This window comes from Bemisia tabaci, chromosome 2 (assembly GCF_918797505.1).
Source record: "Bemisia tabaci chromosome 2, PGI_BMITA_v3".
Classification (NCBI taxonomy): domain Eukaryota; kingdom Metazoa; phylum Arthropoda; class Insecta; order Hemiptera; family Aleyrodidae; genus Bemisia; species Bemisia tabaci.
The window spans coordinates 64142436-64167638 of record NC_092794.1 but is presented as its reverse complement, the minus strand read 5'-3'; the positions used below and the strand labels follow the sequence as shown (position 1 = coordinate 64167638).

Sequence of the window (25203 nt, the reverse complement as noted above, 5' to 3'; positions counted from 1 at the left end):
AAAGAATATATAAGGGCTTTTTGAATATTGACTTACTTTCTAAAATATTCACAAGCAGAAATTGCGGCACTTTTTGAATAACATTTACATTAATTTTGCTTATCGAGCAGTTTTCATTGCAGCGAAAAGTGCGCTACCATCGAACGCTTCTAGACTTGTGCCTCAACTCTGCCCGCTTTAGGCTGCCTCATTGTCAGTTTGGCTTCTTTCTTGAATCAATTTTCTGTCACGGACGTCGGAAGATTGCAGTAAATGTATATTTCAAAATTTCCTAGCAGACCTAATGATACATTGTTCTTGACCTCTCCATCAAAAATCCAATGTGATATTACGTTCGAGAATTTTAATTCTCTGCCTGAGGGGCTCTGTAATTGTAATCTACTCCCCAGTTTTAATACGAGGAATCTTCGAGTGCAAAAAACTAAATTAACACTCTCCGAATTCGCATACGTGACATTTCTGATCTACGGTTCTCTTCAAACTTGGTCTTTTTTTCATACGAGTGTATTTAATATTTTCCTTGTCTTCAATGCCTACTTTTTCCTTGAGTGTTTTCTTTCATCCAATTCTTCATATTCGTATCCCATGCACACGTGTAGTAAGTTCTTTTTATGTCTTCTTCGAGCGAATGTGGGTACTTTGTGCGGGGCTAATAACCAATAGCTATATCTCTTACGCGCGTATGTATACAAGTTTTCTCTATGCGAAACTGTAGACAGATTTTCAGTGTAGTGAAGCACTCTTAAGTGTAGCATTTAATTAATCTAAATTAATGTATTTATAAAGCTATGAATCATGCGAGCGTAAACTTTTAGTGAATTACATCTCAATTTTGAAAAATAAATAGTAAAATTAAATGGAGTATATGCTTTTGAAAATGACAATTACGTGAAGCTTTTAAGCACAACACAAACAAGTTTTGGAATCAAATTCCAACACTTATATTCAAACCCCATTTTTCACTGTTAAAAATGTTTATTCAATGAATGCAATTATTCTCTGCATGCCTAAAAAAACGATTTTTATTAGTTATCATTTTAGTAGACTTGATCCTATGTACTGGATTCGATCACTTTTAATTTTTTTTTCAGTTATCAATCCCGATTGACCTTAAAGTTCAAAAAGAGCAAAAAAGAAAAGTTAAAACTGAACGGTGATAGCTGATACACACATGAAAGCAAGAATACACCCATACATATGCTCTAATGAAAATTTCTAACAGTATCATCTGTAGCTCCACACAGTCAACAATTGTTCGGAAATTTTAAGTGAATGTTTTTACTTTACATGTCAATGCTATGACGTAGATAAGTACATTAGAGTTTGGTAAACCGTGTCAAGTTGTGTAGCAAGAAGAAAGTATACATACGAGTCCTGAAATAATCATGACGATAAAACTAATTGTACAGTATGGAACCGTCTTCCTGGTGCTTAGTGTTCTATGTGAGCATTTTTTTTGCAAAATTGTTGAAATAAACACGAAAAGTGGAAAAATTCTTGGAACTACTGTGAGGGCAAGAGATGGAAGGTGTATTAGATGCTTTAGAGGCATACCATATGCTCAACCGCCTGTTGGTGATCTACGATTCAAGGTCAGTATGCTATTGAAGAATGAAACAAAATAAAACTTTTCAGGGTAATAGAATAAAAGTGTCATCATACTAAAAACGTTTCTTAAAGGATGGAAATGAAATGAAAACTTAGGTAAAATACTGGTCAACTAAAATACCTAACACACAACGTAATCTCTCCTATTCTACGTATAAAAACTAGAATAAAAATATGCGAAAAGTTTTAAAATATTGACTAAGACTAATTGATGAACTCTAAGTAAACCAAAAATTATGAAAGATCGACAGTCCCCATATTTTCTTGTTGATTAAGGTTTCTTCAGACGTTTGGAGCAAGCAATAATAGAACTCTATAAATTATAAAAAAAAAAATAATTTAAAAAAAATATACCTGTGATAGAAAGAAGTTTACCCCATTATGAATTCGGAAGAAGTTTTGTCTACTTCTCCTAATGAAGGCAATTGTAGTTTCAGCTGCGTTGAACACGCTCCATCTGTATCACCATGTGATGTCAGGTGAAATTTTGCGCAAAAATACTCGAATCAATCAACACGTAAATTTTATTGTTTTATTTTTCCCATAAAAAAGAGGCAGATCAAAATAATGACGACAATATGTGCAACTCAAGGCATTAAAACGAGACGAAGTTATGAAAAATTGGTCAAGGAGTTCGCGAGAAAAAATTTGCCGAAACCACATTCCAACATCATGTGCACGATTGATAATGCTTTTACATCAAAATCGTAAACAATTATCCGAATGTTTTTAAAAGAAGTGGAGGAAGCTGGGAAAAATTGTGTGTGTTTATTTTAATAAAGTTTACATCAGCTGTTAGAGAAAAAAAATCTGTTTTTTGCGAGAATTTTGCAACCTTCAATACGTTTATATATCTTACCGCGATGTCACACTGCATACGTAGCACTGCCTACTTCCACCAATACAATCATGCGCCCAGCTTTCGAGCAATCAACGAGAAATGCGATAATTAGTGAATTGTCAATATTTACCTAAAAATTTGACGCGGTAGGTATTCATGCAGCAGAGCTAACCTCTTATTGTACATAGCGCGCGCGGGTAAGAAAGCGCTGCAGATGGAAATCGTGGGAAAAATCCATTATTTCTTCGCAAAACGGTTGATACAAATGCTGAGTGAATAACTCGAATTCAAGGAGAAAATATGATGATCAAAGTATACTAAAAATATTTCGTCCCAGCAGTCCACATTTGCGGGAAAAACTGCGAAATTTTAGAATGGTCCGTCAGTGCAACGGAAATTACATGGACGCCGTGCACATCGGGACGAACATTGGGAAAGATCGGACCTGACAGTTTTACTAAGACTGCAAAATGTTGATTACCCTGTCACAAAATTATTTTTAAAAATGGCTTCAGAAAGAAAATTTTACGAGGAAATCGATGAAACCAACTTCTACTGCTTTTTGTATATTAGAAAAGTTATTAGCTTTTACAGTTTCAACGTCATGTTCAATCCCCCCCTATTGACTCACAGCCCTATGCGGTGATGGGAAGTGGTCTCAGCGAAATTAGGTTTTCATGAAAATTCTCTCATAACATTTATAACCTTCGTGTTATTTAAAAGTTGCTTTACACGTAATGTTGAGCCGATTCAGTTTATTTCTTTTAGTGCGGCAGACATAACATCGGAAATCATAATGTTGGATGATCCTTACATTCAAAGAAAAAAAATATTTCGGAGTTTTATGTGATATCTTATTCTTCACTATAATATCATAAGAGCAATGCATAATGCACAACGTTTTGAGACGTGAAGCGCTTTGGAAGGCACGCCGCGAAGCGTTAGTTTGTAATATACTTCCGTCTTAATGTATCGTGTATCAGCGAAATTTGATTTTCAAGAAAATTTGCTCGTAAAGTTTATAACCTTCGTCTTATTTCAAAGTTGCCTTATAAGTAACTTTGAATCGATCCAGTTTATTTCTTTTACTAATGTTCCTTGACTAATGTATCGTTACATTGAGTATGTATGACCGGAACATAACGCAATTTAACTACCGTTTTGTGTATTTCGACAATGCAGGGGTATACAGAAAAAATCAAATCCGCTACTTTAGGGACTGTAGGCATATTTTTGGTCGGTTTGTTTAATTTGTATATTTTTTTACAGTTTATTAATTTCTTTATTTTAGAGTGAAATCATCCAGCACACTAAATTCAAAACACCAATGTTAGTTTTCCTCTTTACAGCACTTGTTGTATTTTCTCGGAAAACAAGAGAGATCATTATTTAGTTATTTTAAAGCGGCTGAAATTCATTCACCTAAAAAAATTGCGCAATTTCTATATTTCCGAACTGTGTATGATTTAACTGGTTCTTACCTTTCAGGCTCCAGTCCCTGTTAACAATTCGTATGCGATTTTGAATGCGACAGCGGATGCTCCACCATGCCCGCAGATAAATCCGAGCAATAAAATGGTTATAGGCGAAGAAAATTGCCTGTACTTGAATGTCTACACTCCTCAAGTAGGTTTAGTACATACTACATTGATGGTTAAAACCTAAACCTAGTATCTCCGTTTGCGACGCTATAGACTTCCGATCATTGGTCAAACTTCACTTTTCTTTCGGGAAACTAGTCAATGTAATTTCTTTAAATGAACTTTCTCAATTTTCTTTTCTCTTAGTAGAATATTCTGCATAAATTTCAACCCTGGTAAAAATTGGCGGTAGAATTTGTGTTCCAAAATACCATAGACCTACAGTCGGCTGTAAGGTTTCCAATAGCTTCTATAGCCGGCAACTTAATTTCTTATAGCTTTTTATAGCCGATGGCGAATAAGCAACAGCCTGCCGATAAAGTGTATGCTAAACGTTACTAATTACGGATGCTAGGACTTAGTGAGTTTTTGGACTACCGCTCTCTTTTTGGGCCGCAGTATCTTGATTTAATTTGCTGGGAAAGCTCCGTACTTTTGAAGGATGCCTGCCATTCATAATATGTTGAAGCGCCTTCAATTTCGTATGATACTGTGCAATACCTCTGGTGTGAAATAGTTGCTTCAAGCGCCGCGGTACGCTGCGGCACCGCGGGCAGCCAGCGCTGAACGCGCATTGGCGCCTACAAACCTAACAGGGATACTTCACGCATTGCGCAGTGCGTGAAGTATCCCTGTTAGGTTTGTAGGCGTCAGTGCGCCGCCGATTCGCTTTGTGCTAGGATCTAATATTTAATCTCGCGGGGTCAGAGTTTTTCAACTCATGACTTTGAAATGTTTGCACACTCTGCACGGATTATTCTCATTTTAATTGATGAAAAAAATATGTAGTAAAGGAAAATATAATGTGCGCTTTGTAAATATTAAGGTGATTCCGTACAAACTTAAAGATTTACAAAGCACAAGAATTTCTACACAATTTCTTATTGCCTTTCATAGCCGATGGCGAAAAAGCAACAGCCAGGTGATAAAGTGTAAAGCCCGGCGATAGGAACTATAACGCGGCTGTATAATTTTTTATTGCTTCGTGTAGCCCGGCCGTATGATTTTTTCCACTTTCTGCAGCCACCTATGTGATTTTCTATCGCCCTCTTCAGTCGGCTATAAGAACTCCTACGGTATTTTGAAACACAGCTCCTATCGCCAATTTTTACCCGGGAAGCTATACAGTTGACTGGTTCCTCTTTGAAAAAATAAACTAAAAGAGAGATTTGGAACACTGCAATGGAGATACGCGGTGTTGAACTTAAACCATCAACATACTTATGCATGAAATAAGAACTAGGTAGTGTTAACCTGGTCACGGTGCCACTGGTTATACTTGCAGTATTAATGGTTATATGCGGTGTTTCAACGAAAAGCAGATGGGAATGCCCGCTTCAGAGGTCCCAGTGCTGACGGACCCCTAGGGGTACGGATTCCCATCCTTAGAGCTGCTGGGAGGTTTAAATCCCTCCTGGCGGGGGTTAGGTACTCCGGAGGCATCGGGGTACTCCTATGAGGATGGGGGCCCGGCTGGACATTGTTGCGGGGGGCCCTCTCGCCTGACGAGGTAATGACCGCAGGTTGACCGTTGGGTGGGAATTAAACTCCGACAAAAGGAGATGCGTAGTGCGGATGCATCTCAAGGGGAGTGTTGTTAGTGTTTGGCGGGCCCACCGTCATAGGCCAAACCCACATAACCATTCACACTCCCAGGCCGAGGTCTCCGGGCAGCGGTGCCCGGGACGTTACACTCGGTCTGGGCCGCGATTGGTATCTGGTCTCCCGGGAGCGGGTTTGGAAAACCCCCCCGGGGCCCGCCGGATCTGGGGGCACTGGATCCACGGATCTGGTTCCCCCTCAATCCAGTGCGGGAGAAAGCAGATTTTCACTTCCGTTTAAACAAAAAAAAAAAAAAAAAAAAAAAAAAAAAAAAAAAAAAAAAAAAAAGATGGGAATGCATTATTGTTGGGGAAGCTGAGGAGAAGATGCGCTCTCAGGAGGCAAAAAAGAAGGAATGGTTCGGAAAAGAATCCTCAATAATATTGGTTCCTGCTTCGTGCGAGTGTATTTAACACATAGTCCAATCTTCACAATCCATAATCTCTGAATTAAGAAAGGGTTGAGGTTTTGGTGACTGTTTGATGACTGAATTAAGCGCCAGAAATGAAAAATACGAGAAAAATTAAATAAGTTTGAATTGACCCGTTCCAAATCTCAAAGCTTCAAAATATTTTAGCGTTTAATCGATCAAATGAACGTATTTCTGGCATCTGGCAACTGGCATCAAAATCCAGATTAGATGTCAGGATTTTCTAAAAAAAAAAAAAACCAGCCAATTATCTCAATGAATGCGCTGTGTTTTTACGAGAGCAAAAACATTCGAGTAACATATGCGAATCTCAGACATTGTTAAGACTCTAATTAAAAGGTGATGGATCATAATGTTTTCCCCCCATTTAATTATGAGAGGAGGAAAAGTGTACTGTCTAATCTTTTCACCCGAAAAAAGTGAGACACATCAGCATGCGCATTTTGTGGTGCACAGTAACATCCGATGATGTAAAAAAGAGATGGACAATTATCATAAATGACTTCGAAAACAGTGGATCTGAACAGAAAATTACCAGCAGCGTCTTCAATTCCTCCGCATTCCTACAAAGGAGGTCCATAAGGAAAGACGATGTAGCAGACAACAGACATTTTAGTCTCTCGAAGGAAAAAGTTTTAAGATATGCCGTTATTTTCACCTCCTTCCGATTGACCTGGAGCGTGATGACCCTTTTTGAGCGCCATTTTTAGACAAAAAAGATTGATGCTCGCACTAAATTCACTCCTTTAAACATTTGTCCTCAAATGCATTTGTCACTTTTATTATTGCTTCATAAAGTACCGTGCCATCTTTACATATTTACTCAGTTAAATGACACAGTATTGCAATTTTGCGGGTCTGCATTAAACTGAGTTCGATGTGAGGTATGATTTTGAATGAATTCTCTTGGAGCCTCTACCCTAATAATCACTTTCTTAGATTGCATTGAAGCCTCGTTGATCACGTCAAGATGAAGGTCTGATTAATTATGTCACATAATTCATTAATACAGCTTAATCTTAATCACAATAAGCATAATGATGCCTCAAAAAGTTCAATTTTACTCTACATGTTAAAGGTAAACTATTAATCGTCGTTTCTATAAGACAAAATAACATAACTACTTTTCAATATTGCCAATCTCCGAATCTTAATTTAGGATTTTACCTGGAAATTTCTGCACATTATTTATTGAAAATTCACTCATTCTCATATAAGCTGCAAGCAAAATTCATCGAAATTCTGGATGGATGTTACGCAATCATTTTTGTGATGAAAACATTAATATTGAAACAATTTTGCAAACTTGGAATCGAGTTACGTTTTTTCGTTCGAGATACGACAAAATGAGAATTTCAGGGATAAGGGAAAGGTTAGAAGTTTCATAACATTCTATTTCCTTAATTTTTTCATGTTTCAATTATACATTTCGATATTTCCTCTCAGTATCAAGTTTGCACACGAACAGAAAACTAAGTTACCTACTCACGCGATAGAGTTAGCATATCTTGGTAGTATTATTTTTTGCCACCCGGTTTGCCCTGGTTGGGTGGAGCTTGACCCGGACAGTCGCCGACGGACGAAATTTTGTCGTTATAGTCCGTCGAGTCCTTAAGATTGTCGTTCCTCATCACGTCCTGGCTCGAAGAACAGGAGCCCAACGGCTTCGCGCAGTCTTTGTCGCTGAAGAACTGGACGTTGCCGGCTGTCACCAGGAAAGATGAGGTCTTGTCGTTGAGTTCCTTCATGACATTCTGACAACCAGGTCCGCTCAATGTCTGATTTTTCCCGCCAGCAAGTTTTTTCTCGTAGATGTTCACCGACCACGATTTCGGGGGCGCCCCTCTTTGTTTCGAATTCCCCCAATTCGGCAACCAGGAGGACCCCAGCACCGGAGTCCCGCTGACGTTTGCCAAAAAGGCCAGTTCAGCGACGGTCAAGGCCATCAGAAGGAGCAACTTTCCCATAGTAGTAAAGCACTGATTTAAAGCCGCAAAAAATGTTCGGATGAAAAAGTATTATCATCTGAGAAACTATGATCTGACACTATCCTACGTGGATGCCATGCAAAAAACTGACTTCACCGATGGCGGCCCAATTGATGGCTAAAGAATATTTGGGACTAATGAAGGAGCAGGCACAAGTCAGGGCTGAAAGCAAGGTCATGAGTTACACTCTGAAATAATCATGTGTACGAGGTAAATATTTCTGGCGCGAAGAGCTCTAAGTGGTTCCCAACCCTTAGCACTCATCCCATAAAAAAAGATGATTGATACGATGGTTGCAAGGAAGTTAAACGCACATCGTTATTTCGCCTTCATTTTCGAGGCAGGCAATAAAATAGACCGCGTTTAGCAGAAAGGAACCAAGCCACATCAGCCATTGCCAAATTGAAGTAAGCAATTTAATTGTTTACAAAAGAACGTTTGTACGGATTTTTTTGAAAATTTTAAGGAATTTGTTTTGCACCATGCAAAAAATTCAGTGAAATTTGCTCCAAAATCCGCACAACCGTTTTCACGTAAAACATTGAATTGCCCAATTAAATTTCGCAATAGCTCATGTGGCTTGTTCCTTTCTGCATAACGCGGTCCATATATCCTTTGTGCTCTAATAAATTCCAATCTGTGAATTTATTTACGAACTTTGCGTCCTAGATAATTACATTACACCCCGACTTATATTAACAAATTAAATTATACCATTTTAAATTACGGTTCTAGCTGTGCTTCTCCATTTATGTTTGCGTAATTTTTGATAAATAAATGAGAAATTGATACAAATCATTTTTTCGGAGGACGCAGTATATTCTCAATGTACATGCAGGAAACTAAACACCTCGGTTCTCACTTTTTTTGGTCTTAAGTTATTTTGTAGACAATATTGTGTGTTTTTAGTATTGATAATAACAACTATAAAAGCTACAGAACTTATCTCGAATCAGATAATTCAGGGAAAACGTTATTTACGGATTTTAATTTCGTCTTTGCTACAAACTAAGGATCACTTGTCAGGAAAACAAAATACTCTCAAATAGTGGGAACTTCCATAAAGGGGTAATTAATCGATGAGTAAATTGTGTAATTGCTCTGTGGCATTGTTTTTATTGATATTCATGGCAAATTGTCCATATTTGACCAAGTGTTTCCTCGCAGACGTCAAAGTTCTGTCATTCATACTCAAATAACTAGCTATGATGGAAGGTTTTTAACAAAATATAGACGAAAGAAAAAAAACCCTTATAAGTGCAATGACCTCACTATTATCATTCATAAGCTGAGCCCTTTATGAATAAATAGCTATAATGATTGTTAAAAAACAAAACAAAAAACATTATTTTTGTATTATTTTTACTGCCCAACATTAACATTCAACGCTATGTTAGGATTTTACATGATCTTAATTAGGTGGTTACATATCATTTAACAGGGCTGACTCCAAGATTATTGCGCTAATCAGCATTTTCGTTCCATTCTTGCTATAAAAAGGATGGAATAGATAATTTTCCGCCGATCACTTCAAATTCCTGCTGACCCTTTCAGTAATCCATATTTTCAAGATTTCTCTCAAAATTTTTATTAACCGTAGGTATGAATGAGATAAATTATATCTGTTATATTAATTTCATTTAAAACATGTTTTAAAATTATATTTTGGGTTTCAGTGATTTGAAACTTTTGTATCCGCCAAGATCGCACCCCAGAAAAATAAGAAGATTTTAAGTTTTCATTTCTTTTATTCATCTGCCATTTTTGTGGATTATATACTCTACAAAAAGGTTATTGACATTACGTAAAATTGATAAAAATTCATTAATTTGTTTTTTAGTTCAATTCTGAAGTCGTTACAAATGGTGCGTTTTTTTCTTTTAGATTCCGGTTTTGCGAGGGTGTAAAAAGAAACTTCCCGTTCTATTTTTCGTTCATGGCGGTCGATGGCTAGTAGGATCCAGTAACAGCCACGTTTATGGGCCAGAATTTCTCCTTGAAAAAGATATCGTGTTGGTGACCATCAATTTCCGGCTTGGAGTTTTCGGTAGGTAATATAAATTGTGCAGGTTATCGCCAAAATCAATGAAACTGTGCACAAATAAAAAAAAGAAATAAGAAATTTAGAAAAGCGCATAAAATGGATTTCCAGCATACTTTAGATCGATTCCAGTTTGACCACGCAAGTTACAATAGTTACATAAATGGAGATGACAAATGATCAAATCATTCGTAAAATTTGGAATCCAGTGAGTATATCGAGTAAAATTATTTATGATAAAGACTTTTTAATTTAAATCAACCAAAAGCATTGACAATTTTTAATTACATAATATAACCGCACCAAATTAACAGTTCTTGATCATTGGAAAAAGGTAGCAAGTGAGTGCAGTAAGGACAATATAACTTCAAGTCTATTTGATTTTGAATTCAAATAGCCTTTTATGCATAAAGGTAATTGACTGCAATGGATATGTATGAGTAGAATGAATGCTAACCGGTCTTCTATTACCTGCACTCAAGAATATATCCAAGTCCATTTACCATTCTTTCTTCCTGCCATACTCTTAAAGCATTCGAACGTACTTTGTTGCAGGTTTTCTTTCTTCAGGTGACGATGTTGCGGCGGGGAGCTGGGGTTTGAAAGATCAAGTTTTGGCTCTGAAGTGGGTGCAAGATAATATAGAAATCTTTGGAGGGGATCCAGATAGAGTTACAATTATGGGTGAAAGCAAAGGTGGTGCGGCTGTTAACTCTATGTTTTACGCACCATCTGCTAAAGGTGACAATCATTTAAAATAAATAAGTAAAATTAAAACTAGGTGTTCCGCGAAAGTTGCATTCCGATATTTGGCATTCAGGTGCAATACTTGAACTTGGTCATGAATAACGCAATTTGCCTGGAGGTTTAACTTTTCTCCTTTATGTTATAAGTTCGTGACACAGAGCAAAACCTCTTAATAACTTTCGTGACACAGATCAAGGAATTTCTCACCCCCAGTTATATTTCCATCGATTTTTCTGTAACAAAGTCAGGCCCAATCTAAAAGAAACGAGATTGAAAAATTAAGAACTTCGTATCGTGACAAATATATGATTTTCAGCCCCCCCCCCTCCCAAACACAGTCTCACAGCGAGCTTCTCGCTTATGAGGACTCTAAATTTTTACTCTACCTCTTCCACTGTAAAAATTCCCACACGTAATTAGTATTGATAGGACATGGAGTTTTTGGAACCTACTTATTTAGATTTAAGAAAACCGAATCGGAAAACTGTAAATTTTGTATTATAGAGCGAGACACGCCGGAACACACCTTTTTCTCATGCTCCCGATTCATTAATAAGAAACGCTTATTAGACTTAGAACTTGACACCACTCTTACCCCCTCAAACTTCCAAACAACCATTTTAAAATGTCCCACAAACTGGAACCTAATTCAAAAATACGCAAAAGATATCCTAACAACAAAGTCCCCTCTTTACCAGAATCAACCTTTACTCAACACCCAAACCCCACCCCCAGCCGAAGATATACCAGAAGGTAATTCCGGCATGTCTCGCGAAGTAAACTCTTGACCCTATTTCCTAAACTTATACTATTATCTTATTAACTATCTCCTTACTTTACTTGTCTCTTTGGTTATCACACACATTATGTTATCACTATATATAACTTATATCTATCATCACCTAAGCAAATTAGTAATAAGATACGCACATTACAATTTTTGTAAATATGTACTTACTGAATAAAATTTCGCTTGACAAAAAAAAAAAAAAAAAAAAAAAAAAAAAAAAAAAAAAAAAAAAAAAAAAAAAAAAAAAATTAGTATTGATAAAGCTTTCGACTTATATTATCTTCTCTCTTAAACCATCAACTTTCAATGTTTAAAAAAGTCTATTTGCTGAGGTCATACATGATTAAAAAAAAAAGAACCAATAGATAATCGCATTGATAAGGAAATGGCGTCGGTATGATAATAAAAAAATAGTGCCTTAATCATGGGTTTTTTGCACTGTTTTTAGGTCTATTCAAACGTTGTGTATCTTTAAGCGGTGTCGTGCAGAATCCGTACTCATTTGCACCTTTAGTAAATATATCCACTCCTTCAAAGAAACTTGCTGAGTTGGTTGAGTGTCCGACGGAGCCTTCAGAGTCTTTTGTGGATTGCATGAGAAATGTGGACTTCCGAAGGCTCATTCAACTCGAGTCACAAGTCTATCCGGTAAGTTGTTTGCTCGTGATTTATTTTAGTAGATCCAGTGGATCCTAAAAACTTCAACTGCTCGCCTCCAATGAAACATCAAAATGGAGGAGTGATGGACCTAGAAGTCGGTGTAGGTCTCACCTGCACTGACTCGGTAGGGAGGTTTAGCGGTAGAAAAAAAGGAAAAAGGGTAATCGCTGGAAGAACTGTTACACTGCGCACACAGTGGTCAAACTGAAGAACGATGGTGACCCAATTATACTGCCGCTATTGGTGAAAAGTTTCCCCACAAGTAGAAGATCGAAAGTCTCGAAAAAGAACGTCTGCCAATGAGGAGAGTTTTGCACCAAGTCGGGGGAGGGATCTCACTTGCGCTTGAGGGCGCTAAAATTGCAAAAAAAGCGTAGAAGTGACCAACCAGAACCAGAGTAACCAGAGTAAGTAACTGGTAAGTGAGAACCAGAGCGAATTAAAACTTGATAAGGCCCGAAAAGTTTTGATGAAAAATTCGAGTTACATAGGGTTTGCACGGCAAAATTCATACTATAGGAATACTTCAGGGCTTGCATGGTGCACAAACGGGTCTACGGTTGAAAGACCCCGAGGAAAGGGCAGCCCATGCTTATATAGACTTGCAGACGTCACCGGTGGTGAGGCAATAAGGCTACGCGTGATTGGCTGGCTGCAATCGATATAGCTATCAGCTGCGAGTCTGACCATCGCCATCAGAATAACGGCTGATGCCTGAACGATAAAAGAGATAACTGAGGATGAAGTTGAATCGGAACTGAACAAATCAAGCCATCACTAATGACTTGAGAAATATGAAAGGGACACTGAAGTCTAGACTTATGGAACTACTCAGGACCCGTAAAAAAGACCATCAATGAACTAGCACTTGGTTAATTAATAATGTATAGATATGATGCACTCTCTATATTTTCACGCCACGCTGGAAAAAAAAACACATTGGATCTAGAGTCCAGACTCTTAATAACACCGACAAGAAAAAACACTCTTAATTCAATCAGATTTAAGCTTAAATCAAGAACCAAGCCTCTTAATGTGAGCGGATTTCCTTTTCATTTAAGCTTAAATCCTGATTGAATCAAGAGTCCTTTTTCTTGTCAATGTTTTCAAGAGTCTAGATTCTAGATCCAATGTGTTTTTTTTTTTTCCCAGTGCAATTCATTATGTATTCTTTGACTTACTGTTAACTTATTTTGAATTTATCACCTGCGTCTACTTTAGTACTTAAAATGGATCTTTATGTATTCTTTGACTTACTGTTAACTTATTTTGAATTTATCACCTGCGTCTACTTTAGTACTTAAAATGGATCTATCATCTGACTCAAACAGAAAGTTCGAGACGTAAGCTGCGATGTTAGAAAATTAAACAGTTTTTCTGACGTTTCCATAACTATGTATAACAGACACACTTTATGCACATATGCATCATTTTCTGCGCCATTGGACGTGGTATTTTAATTTTTTCGCCTTGCACATTATACTAAACTTAATAGTTTATTTTTCTTCAATGAATTCTAAGTCATTAATGTTACTATTTCCTGCTCAGAATGACATTGAGAAACCAACGACCGGCACTTTATGGGCACCTACTATTGAGCCGAAATCTTCTCCGAGCCCTTATCTGACAATCGATCCGAAACTTGCAACTTTTAGACCAAATTACCCGTGGCTGAATATTATTAACGCTGCAGACGGTGGGGTGTATGTGGCATGTAAGTATGTCTTCTTCTGATGCTTCTCAAATAAAAATACTCCTTTTTACCACGGCGCACAGTGGAACCAACTATTAGAAGAGGTTGAGCATGAAATTTTTGGTTAATATTTCAAATATTTATGTTTATTCCGTCGAAAATTCGATTTTGAAGGGTGTTTCTGGAAGGAAATTTTACGAAAAGACCAATGGCACCACTCGTAAATTTTTTGTTTCATATTTTTTTTTAAAAAAAAAATTTCAAAGTTTCCAGATCTTGTCCAACTTCTTCTATTGACTCAGTCCAGTGTGCGGCGAAGACTCGAAACCGTCTGAACAATGACAATATGGACCGAGTTTAATAGTAACGCACCTTGCCAAATTTTAAAAAAACGAAATTTAGGAGGAGTTTTGAATTAAACTAGTGGTAAATTTTTCCCCTCAAAAATTTAAAGTCAAGAAAAAAGATTTTGAACGTAAAGATATTCTTCAAACTTCGCCTTAACACTAAGGCTAATATTTTTTATTTCTTTCTTTTCCGTGTGTCTTCGCACATGGTCTTAAAACTTCCGTAGAAAAACACAGATCCGTGGAAACGGTTTGCCGCAGAACTCAACAAGAAACATTTGGGAAAATTAGGCAGAACCTAGAACATTGAAATTTGAAGGAATTTTGGTGGAAACAAGAAGAAATTGGAGGATGAAAAATTGTCTGTGGTGTTCAGAGGAATAAAACTTCAGGTTTTTGTTTGTCTCGGTTCAAAATTGATGTGACTACTTGGTGCTTTTCAATGAAACTCGGTCCTCAAATGTAAAACTATACTTAGAAAAAGCAATATTCGCAAAGTAATATCTAACTAATCGTAAGTCATAAAAAAATTTAATACTCATCGTTTCAAAGTAGATTCGAGTGTCATAAGAGTCTTTATTTTTTTGCAGTGCGATTGAACTAATCTAACAAGAATTAGTCTAAGTATATCAGACGCTTCCTAATTTTCTCGTATGTTTTACTTGGTGTCCGGACTTTTCGGCGCGACCGTTTCGGCGCCGGACTTTTCGGCGCGGGTGATTCGGCACAGGATTATTCGGCGCGGAATTTTTCGGCGCAGGATTTTTCGGCGCACGTGCTATACTTTTAAGAATACAAAAAGGCACTGCTTACTTTATTTTCCAGAACGATTTCCAATCAAAATATTCCGGAAACAGGAGGACAACGAAAGTGGAAGTTGTGGGTGTGGTTGACGAAAAATTCCAAGAATTTGCTACATAAATTGTTTCAGATAGTCAAGTCTTGGAAGTTTTCACCCCCCTTTTGCCAGATAAGTGTACAAACAACGATGAGATAGGAGGGGAACGAGAGAAGGAGGAGAGGAAGGAGAAGGAATGAAACTTCACATAATGGAATAAAAGACCATGGAAGTGTAAAAAGTGTATTTATTCCTTGGCACTAAAAAATTGATAAATTCCTAAAAATTGCTAAAATTACCTAAAAAGTGAAAAAAAGCTAAAAAAATAAAGACGTAATAAAAGCTAAAAACGCCTATGTGTGTGAAACACCTATAAAATTATGAGCGACAGCCCGCCTCTGTCACTAAAAACAAAGGCAAAACACCTAAAAAGTGAAATTATGAGCGATAGCCCGCAAGAAGTCAAGGGTTGGAGTGTCTGCAAATTCCTTACAAATAGCTTCAAGACGATTTGTGAAAAGGACATATTTTTTTCTCTGTGTCTGAATTTCTTTTTTAGAAACAAAGCCCTCAATTTTAACTCGAGTGAGACCCTCTTCTTTTTTAAAAGCGTTTATGAGCTTCCAAATGGTTGGATGAGCAGACATCAAAAGAGAATGAAGAGCATGGTGCCACCCCTCGACACCATTATTGGTCCTAGGGAGGCCCTTCAATGACATTTGTGTAACAATTCCACATGGCCACTGGAAACAGAGGATTACGTCGCTTTCCTCGCCTGTCAACTCGACCTAGCCAAGTGTCTTCAAAGTAGTCAAGAAGGGGGTCTAAATCAGCAGCATTTTCTTCAAAAAATTTACTCATCATTTGTCATATTGATCATTTGTCACAAACCCGTATGTAAACATTCCATCACTCGTCTCTAATCAGAAACGAGTTCCGCTTCAAGATAAGTGATCAGTGCGACGAGTTATGAGGTGCCAGATTTACCGTCTATTGAAATACACCAAAAATTCCGTGCGCCGAAAAGCCCTGCGCCGAGAAGCCCTGCGCCGAAAGCCCCCCGCGCCGAAACACCCGCGCCGAAAAGTCCGGCGCCGAAACGGTCGCGCCGAAAAGTCCGGGAACCGTTTTACTTTTTGAACTGAAAACGAAGCAACACTGAGATTTGAAACTTGGTGAGTGTATTCTTTAAAATACAAAGGAAAATCACAATGATATTTTGTTGTTTGGTTTCATAAAAAAGAGAAAAAAAAACCATATTGAAAAATATTACTCGAGAGGATATTAGGAAATGTGGGATGCAGTTAGGCTGTTTCTGAATAAATCCGTACAATTCACGGAGAGTCTGTGTTGCTTTAGATATATTTGGTGAGCCTGATCTGGAAAATTTACTGGCGGAAAACCCAAAATTGGTTCTACCGGTTCTCCTGTCACTTGATTTCGAGTTCTGTGCCGATGACATCCCAGAAATAGTTAACCGAATTCTAACATTTTATTTTGGGGACCTCCCTGTCGGTAGAAGCACTGAATCGCAACTGGTGAACGTAAGTTAATTTAAGGGACATTTTTGAAACATTTTTTATCAAGGATTAGACGCTTTACTATGTCCATGCGTTTGAAATAATGTCTGCTATTTCATGTGGACTTCATTTTGTAATGAGCAACCATTATTTCGGGCTCATCCACAAAAGCGACTATCTGCTGGAAACTAATGTCACATGAGTTGTTTTTATAATGAAGTAGAAATAGGAGTTCCGTATTTCGATTTGTGGTCCATATCATAAACTCGCATACAATAAAATGATGTTTGCCGATATATCTTACAAAATAAATAATATCAATCTAGGAATCAAATAAAATCATACTTGCAAACATAAATACTGTCAAGTTAGCTATGTTTGTGAGGGTTTTCTGAAGGGTCAACACTACATAAGGGGCTCGGAAGACAAGGGGCATAAGTGCAGTTTTTGCTATTTCGAAAAATACGTGTTTGAAGTCTCGAAATAACATAGATCCTTATGCGCGGAGAGAAAGTCCAAGCAGACTTATTGATGCTTAAAAATCAGAATTTAGGGGCTAAGTTTTCACAGAATACGTATAAAGACTAGTTATACTTGTTCTGTAAATCACCTTTGCGTATTTAAAGATATTTAAAGAAGTCTTGTTGAAAGAAAAAAAAATTGAACATATCTAATTGGTCAATGAGACGCTGCAACGGATGTAGGTATTTTTCGATTTTGGATATCGATGTTCGATGTTTCAATTGTGTGGGTAACGGCAAACGCTACAAGTGCACTGCCTACGGAATAATTGCAAATACACACAACAAACTCGACAGACATTTCTCCCAACAAAATCCGTCTATAATGTTTTGTCCCCTAAACAGAAGCAACCCAAGAGAAGGGTGTGTATAGGCAACTATCTTACAAATACATACAAAGAAGAAGGATGAGGAGCTGCTTCAATGTTTACTCCTCTGAAATGCTTAAAAAATGTTGGTAACCTATCCGGTCCAATGTCTTGAACGTGCAACGATTAACAAATTACCACAACACAACATATTTAATACACTATTAACAATGTGCTATTTATCAATGTAAAGTAATGCATATTTTAAGGCTTGAAAATGACGATGATAGGTACAGATTTTTTTCTCATTATTCTTGCGTTTTGCAGTTATTTTCAGACTATTTTTTCTTCACGGGAGTTGAAAATGCGTCCTTGAATTATGGTGGGGAAGTGAGTGTGTATAGGTACACTTACATCCAGTCTGTAACGTTCAACTCGTTGCGAGGTGATGGAAGTCTCAGAGGTAAGTCGTGTGAACTTGCACATACATTTATTTAATTACCAAAAAATATTAATACATGGCTCAGAACTGACGTTCAAAAATGATATTGGTTTCTCTCTTGTAAGGGATTACTAAGCTTACTTCCAGGAAGACTGATGAGTATCTTCAAAACGGGCTTTCCCCGGAAAATTTCAATTATCCTTTAAAATTGGTGCAGAATAGGAAAAGCTAAGATAGTTTCTAGATTTAGCGCCTAATAAAATATAGATAAAAATTGATGACAGGCGTAAAATAAATTATCGCTGGTTCCGATACCGAGGCTTCCAGATCAACTTCCATGATAAGTGCACTTTATCATCATGAAAAATTGATCCGCTTGTTCTACGTTCGAGAGTTTTGGAGCTGAGTGTCTGATAGAGCTCTAACTGCTTACTGCTAAACCCGAAAATAATCTTGATTTTCTGTATCATGCACCAATTTTCCGTGTTAAAATATGTTTTTCAAGGGAAATCTCAGTTTCGTACCTAATTATTGGGTTTAGGAGATTTGGCTAATTTTCAACTCGCCGATAAAAATTATACGGAAATTAAGTACCTATAAAATTCTCGGCGATACTTGCCCTTTGATCACACTTAAGCAATTTGGAACATAACAAAATTATGACCGTGACCAAATATTGGGGGGGGGGTGATCTTGTTAAACGTGCTTCAAACAGTGTAGCTCAGATTTTGCAAATAAAAAAGGACCCCTTCCGAACTTCAGGTAAATTTCGCATATTTAAATCTCAAAACTTAAATAACCTCAAAAATCGCAGGACTGTAAAAATCCATCATTACCTACAAGAAATTGAAACTCTTTCAATTCCACGCATTTGTTGATATTTTAAGCGTTCAGCCGATAGGTAGCGTATTTCAACCTGCTTATAGAAGTCTATAGTATAATAGTGTCAACGTTATCAAATGGCGCCCAATTTGACTCGCGTAGAGTTATGTTTTTCTTGCGTCCGGGCAATTCAAAGTTCCCGTAAACAATGGACAATAATACGTTAATATTTTAACTAGAAGTTGATTTCAGTTGTTCTCCTTGCGCGAATCGTGTTCTACGTGAATTTGTGGAGAGGAATCATGTATCAGAGTGCTTAAATTCGTACCGTGTTTAATGGTCCATTCAATCTAAAAAAGCGAATATAAAGAATTTCCATAGCTTTTCTCAGAAAAAATATTTTATCGGGAGAAAAGAGGCAACGTTGAAGTGCTCATACGGTGTCGAAACACAACATGGGCCTTTTAAGCCCCAAGGTCCGATGCCACGATTATCCTAACGCGAGTTCGAATAATCGCGCTAAATGCAGTGCTGCCGGCGCGGCATTAAACGCATAATAGCGCCTGCAAGACTGTATGAATACTTCTCGCATTGCGCCAAATGCAGTGTGAGAACCATTTGCGATAACTATTCGACCACAGGTGTAGGCATACTGCCGCTGGCTAGATTGAAGGCGCATCACACTGCATGTGAAGATGACCCGACCCCGACACTCGACCGCGCGCCCCTCTCCGGCTTGCGCGACGCTAAAATCGCCGCAAAACTAGGACGACGCGTCATTTATTTTGATGCTCTTGGCTTGGTCTCTACCACAATCAAAGGGTGTGAAGGGTAATTTAATGTATCTTCATTGCAACGATTCAGAAACTCGGACGATGTTTCAACGATGCAGCGAATCTAAAGCTTGATTTGCGTAAAATTAATTTTGGTTCGATGTAAAGGAAACAAAACGAACAAAAATATTTGGAATTTTGGGAATTTTTTGTGGTTGTTAAACCATTCCGGAATTTCTCGGAAACTTAAAAAAAACTGTGTGTAGCCTTTTTTTTAAAAGAAAATGATTAATAATAAAACATGAGTAGAGATATGCAACGTTGCAATGGGAGATAAGAACACTAGATCTGGGCGTAGGTGTCGATATTTGATTTCATTCACGGCAGGCGTGACGAGATAACTATTCGACCACGGATGTATGCATATTGCCGCTAGCCCGATGGAAGGCGCGCGTGTCGTAGATGACTCCACCGCGTTCCTTTCCCTGGCATGCGTGACGCTGAAGCCTCCGTTAAACTAGGATTACGTGTCATCATTCTTGACTCTGCTCCAGTTTTTACCATAAGTAAAGGGAAAATATGTATTCTCATCGTAACGATTCAGAGACTCGGATGATATTTAATTTTTTTTTTTTTTTTTTTTTTTTTGTTAAATAAAACGGAAATAGAACGAACGAAAAAATCGCGTCGAAATTTTCGATGTCTACATTAGAGATCATTTAAGAGATATCATGGAAGCTGTTCAGGAAAACTGTTTGTAGCTTTTTACAAACGGTCTTCAAAAATAGGACATAAAAGTAGTGCATAACGTTGCAATCAGAGATAAATACACTTTCTTTCGCGGCTTTTGAATCCATTTATCTCTTAAAGAACTTGAAAATGAACGTTCTACGATTTTTTTACAAGCAGGTTATGTTCAGTAATTGGCGGCCGCGTAGCGACCATGGGCTCCTAGTTCAGTGTTTAAAATGCACATTTTACAAACATGAAAATAAAGTATGAACATTGACAAAAAGACACCATTTACGCTTCGTTTTTTACAATGATACAGTAAACTGCATTTATGTGGCACCTGAGCACTCGAACTGTCTCCTAAACTTTTAGAACTTTCTGTTCATCTCTTTTTCTTCCAGCGGCACCGACTCACAGTGATGTGCTCTTGAACTTCTTTCCTGACCTCAAGAATTTTCCAAACAGAACATACACGGAAAAAGACGTGGAGGTCTCAAAGCTGATGGTCGAGGCTTTGGTTTCATTCATAGAAGATGGGTAAATATTCAATTATTTGTACGTTTCTGTTGTTGCTATGACTTTTTAAACAGTACAACAAAAGAAGATCTGAAATAACATACCCATGAGGGAAAATAGTTAGTTAGTTAATTTTATTTAACGACGATAAGCATCTAGGCGATTTACGTCGGGGACTAGTAATATGCTGCACAAGTTTTCGATTTTATATGTAAACATCTCATCAGCTCATTTTGAATCATTTTAAACCAGAGGAGGGATCAGTATTCAGAGGGAACGTAACAGTGGCGTGGCGTGAATTGCGATGTATCGATTGTTATGCCATTTAAACACATGGTAAAGAATCGATTATTAAGGTGTTCGCTGCGAACACCCTGTTTATCGATCCTTTTCTATAGGTTTAAATGGCATAACAATCGATACATCGAAATTCACGCCACGCCACTGGAACGTAAGTCCCTTTCAAAATGTTGCCCTTATTATTACGCCCTAAGATTTCACCATGTTTTGCTTGTGTTCAAGATTCGTCTATTATTTTACATCCATGCTCATTTTTAATTGCAGGAATCCGACAAAATTTTCATCCATTAAATGGAGCCCAAGTGACCTGACGGAAAACGAAATTTACCAGAAGGCTGAACCGTTTTTGCAAGAACAATGCATTTCTGAACGGCTTCAATTTTGGAGCACGATAAGAGCAGAATTTAGAACCAAAACTTTGACAGATTCACAAATTTGCTAATGTCTCGAATGACATCGACTGCATCCCCTCGAGCACCAAGAAACAATAAAAAACCGAAGTTTGAAAAATATAATGGCTACGAAGAATCTTATTTACATGTATGTCGTCAGCTTCCGGCTTGGGTATATCATAAGCGCCATGCGACGCTTAAAAATTTCCGCCGCCATTTAATGTTTTTTATAGAGAAATTTTTCAACGAAGCTGTTCGAAAATTTCACTGAATTTTCTTTGTGCTGCCGATAAAATACATTGAAATTTTTAAACAGATTCAACCAAAAAATTCTCTATGAAAAATAAAATGGCGGCGGAAATTTTTGAACGTCGCATGGCGCATGTGATACGTAGGCCGGAAGATGACGAGATATATATAACTCTTATTGATTAAGACCCAGGAATAGAGAATCTAGACTAGCTTGTTGCATCCGATTACTTTACAGGCGCGTTTAGACTGTTTCGAGTAAAGAATGCTCCTCAGTCAGCAGCGATAACACCGTCATCTCTCAGCACACCAACATCAACCAATGCATTCAACTCACAACAATGAGAAAGATACTCTCTTAAATTGGTTCAATAGCACTTCCTCAAAAAATCCAATATTCGATTGATCAATTGATGATTTCTGGATTTCAGGACAGTGTTTCAGAAGTTCTCAACCGTCTCGTCATGCTACTAAGTACATACGCCAGGTTTTGGTACAAATGCTTCGATCAAAAAATTCCAGATTGCTCGTCCGAGTTCGTCCCACCTAAATATCGGAAATCGGAGGAAAAAAGGTTTGCGATGTACCCTCTGACTTGCCGAGCTTTCGGAGACGTCTCAAGATATTTCTTAGTCAAATCTTGTGTATAAATAACTGGTGCACTACAGCTTAATGAGGCATTTGAGGATTTTGAACAAAAAGGAGAAAGAAAAAAATCTAAAATCCAGATCAATCGAATAACCAAACTGTTCCAAAAAAAGCTGAGGATCCTTTTTCAGGAGATTAGTCCTTGTTCACATTAGACGAAGTCTTATTACTTTCATTCCTAGGACTCTATTCCTACTCATACACTGAAAAAAAAACTGCTAAAATCAACACATGAAATAGTGAAAAAAGGTGACAACTCATCAAAATACATCAAGAACACCGGGTTGATTTTACTAATTTGGTGATTTGAAACCGTATTTTCGCAATTTTTTTTTTCAGTGTATCTTCAGCGTTGCCGGCCGTTTCTGGCTTCCTTGGATGAGGGGATCCTATTAAGATCATTTGCTTCAAAACAACCAAACTCCTCTCCTTCTTCGTATGTGAAGAAATGACCAGCTAATTTTATTTTTCCTTTGGTAGAATTTTGATTTTTTGTGACGTATAAGAATGGCGTACACACCTATGGTTTTTTCCGATAATCTTCTGTTCTTCTGACATACATCAAACAGCACAAAACTGAGGTATTATCTAAGGTTTAATTCAGGGTGATCTACTTTTCCTACGTCGCATTTTCATGATACACCCTCATGATGCAGCTCAGAATTTATACATTCCTCTTTGTAAACTTTAGCGGCTCCTGTTTTCCATTCGTTAATCTCTTTTAAAATAACATTGGGGAAAAAAGCGCACTTCGGAAAGCAGCACGTTTTAAGGCACGGTGATATGAGAATGGTAATAACTCTGCGATAGCAGCCTCACAGCCTCTTCTATGAAATAGCTATGTAGGAAATCTACACTGTATAACTCTAACTGAATCCACCGACTGTATGGAATATGCTACTAGATGTCTAAAGGTCCTCATGCTACAGTATCACTGTGTCAAAAAACAAAAATATGGGTAATGATATGATTTATCGTATCGACGGTGAATCACCAGATCACGTCGTATCTCGGTTTGTGACGCCGTAGACTTCTTGTCATACTTTATTTGTGAATGGAAAACTACTCAACTTCAATTCTTGAAAACTTCCTTGATTTTTCCTCTCTAAGCGAAGAAAACTCTGTGAAGCCTTGAAGGAATGATATTGACATGTTCTCCCTAAAAAAAAAAAAAATAAAATGGGAGTGGATATGTTTAAACGGCACAAACAAGAAACGTGGTCTCGTAGTATCACCGTCGACATACTTTTGGTGAAATTTGCCATATTTTTTCAGTGCGGAACTTTGTAACGCATAAGTTTGAGAATGCCCCCCCCCCCCCCAAAAAAAAAAATGAAGGTGATGATTTATTTTTATTTTTCTCTGCACTCCCGTACACAAACGTCAAGCGACTACTTACGTGAAAGACCCTGTTTACCTACCTACGGATTGCACTCATCTTCTTCTCAGCGCTCATTTCCCGCCTGGCGGCTGCGTAGGTGGGGGGCCGCAATCGCCAACCGATGAGACTTCGTCGTTGTAGCCGCTGTCCTGGAGATTGTCGTTTCTCATTATGTCATTGACCGTGAAAGTCCCCAAAGGTTTTTGGCAGTCGATATCTTTGAAGAGCTGGACGCAGCCCGCAGTTACGTGGAGAGACGACATCTTATCATTGAATCCGTCTGGGACAGGGCGACAACCAGGTCCAGCCAAATTGGCGTTGTCGCCACCGCCCAGTTTGTCCTTGTAGATGGTCACCGCCCATACTGGGGGTGCTTGGGTCGGAAGTCCGAACCGGCGGCGTGGTTGCTGAGGTTGTTGAGGTTGTTGAGGTTGTTGAGGTTGTTGTTGGCCGCTGACCTGCACCAAAGAGGTCAGACCCACGAGGGTCAAAGCGGTCAAAAGGAATAAGTTAACCATAATAACAAATCACACCTGCTTATCGAGTGTAAAAAGTTGGTCCAAGTGAAAACCTACGGGAATTCACTAGTTGACATCATCAAAGAGGAGTGCGATGGGAACTGATCGCATGGGTCATGGTAATGAGTAAGAGAATAGCGCCAGACTTTAGAAAAAGGATGAGCGCCCGTTATGGCTGCAAGATAGGGTTATTAAGTGCACGTTGGAGTAAACATGTATGCACGTCAAGTACATTTGACGTTATGCACTTTAGTGAGTGATTCTCAACCTGTCAGTTCTTAAATTGCTTTTGAAGGGTGCTACAAAGTATCCACCTATTAGACAGTAGGTATGAACCAAAATCAGCTTAACTACATATCACGTTGCTTAAATTTCTCTCAGAGTTTATTTTTTTTACAAGACCTTCCGAAAAATCTGTAAATTTCCTCTGAGTTACAGCAAATACACTAGCAACATTTCAAATCAGAATGTTGTTTAGATCTCGGGGGAATCGAGCGTATGTGAGGTACAGATGCTTTTCAAGACGCGTGATCTGAATCGAAATGTTTTTCCAGTAGAGAATTTTTTTGACTGTAACATTCAAGTGCTGGAAATACTTTCTACGCGGTAAATTTTACTTTTAATATGAATACTCTGAGCCTCTGGCTCAGGTTTGAAGTTGTGTCGCATAGTTTTGGTGCTCACAATAGGGTATTTCCGATAAAAATAGCTAATTTTTTTCTTTAACTATGTGCAAAAAATGGCCAGTTTTGTCATTTAAATATTATATTGAGTGAATCACAAGAAATGAAATATTCAAATAAAAAAAAAAAAACAGGGCAAATTTTCGCTCGTGGCTGAATCGCAGCAAAAGCTA

At 37.8% G+C, this 25203-nt stretch overlaps 3 protein-coding genes across 5 annotated transcripts; 1 reads left to right on the top strand and 2 right to left on the bottom strand.

Annotated features, from left to right (window-relative positions):
* Positions 1-203: 203 nt before the first annotated feature.
* LOC109039635 (juvenile hormone esterase) lies at positions 204-21674 on the top strand. 3 transcript variants are annotated; one of them, XM_072296046.1, is made up of 11 exons: positions 204-598; positions 1092-1592; positions 3938-4075; positions 9994-10156; positions 10706-10891; positions 12136-12335; positions 13896-14061; positions 16585-16769; positions 17902-18037; positions 20745-20880; positions 21424-21674. In XM_072296046.1, the coding sequence occupies exons 2-11, from the start codon at positions 1386-1388 to the stop codon at positions 21599-21601; spliced, it is 1695 nt and encodes a 564-aa protein (XP_072152147.1). In that variant the 5' UTR covers positions 204-598; positions 1092-1385; the 3' UTR covers positions 21602-21674. The 3 variants fall into 3 exon arrangements, with proteins under 3 accessions (XP_072152147.1, XP_072152146.1, XP_072152148.1); XM_072296045.1 differs by having other exon boundaries at positions 204-680; XM_072296047.1 differs by having other exon boundaries at positions 207-680; positions 1410-1592.
* Positions 6313-10000, bottom strand: LOC140223849 (uncharacterized). Its single transcript, XM_072296048.1, has one exon. It carries the CDS (start codon positions 8086-8088, stop codon positions 7639-7641), a length of 450 nt encoding a protein of 149 aa, XP_072152149.1. The 5' UTR covers positions 8089-10000; the 3' UTR covers positions 6313-7638.
* LOC109039634 (uncharacterized) lies at positions 9838-24481 on the bottom strand. The gene is made up of 2 exons (XM_019055211.2): positions 23870-24481; positions 9838-10200 (listed from the first exon to the last, which is right to left on the bottom strand). Exon 1 carries the CDS (start codon positions 24345-24347, stop codon positions 23901-23903), a length of 447 nt encoding a protein of 148 aa, XP_018910756.2. The 5' UTR covers positions 24348-24481; the 3' UTR covers positions 9838-10200; positions 23870-23900.
* Positions 24482-25203: the final 722 nt, after the last annotated feature.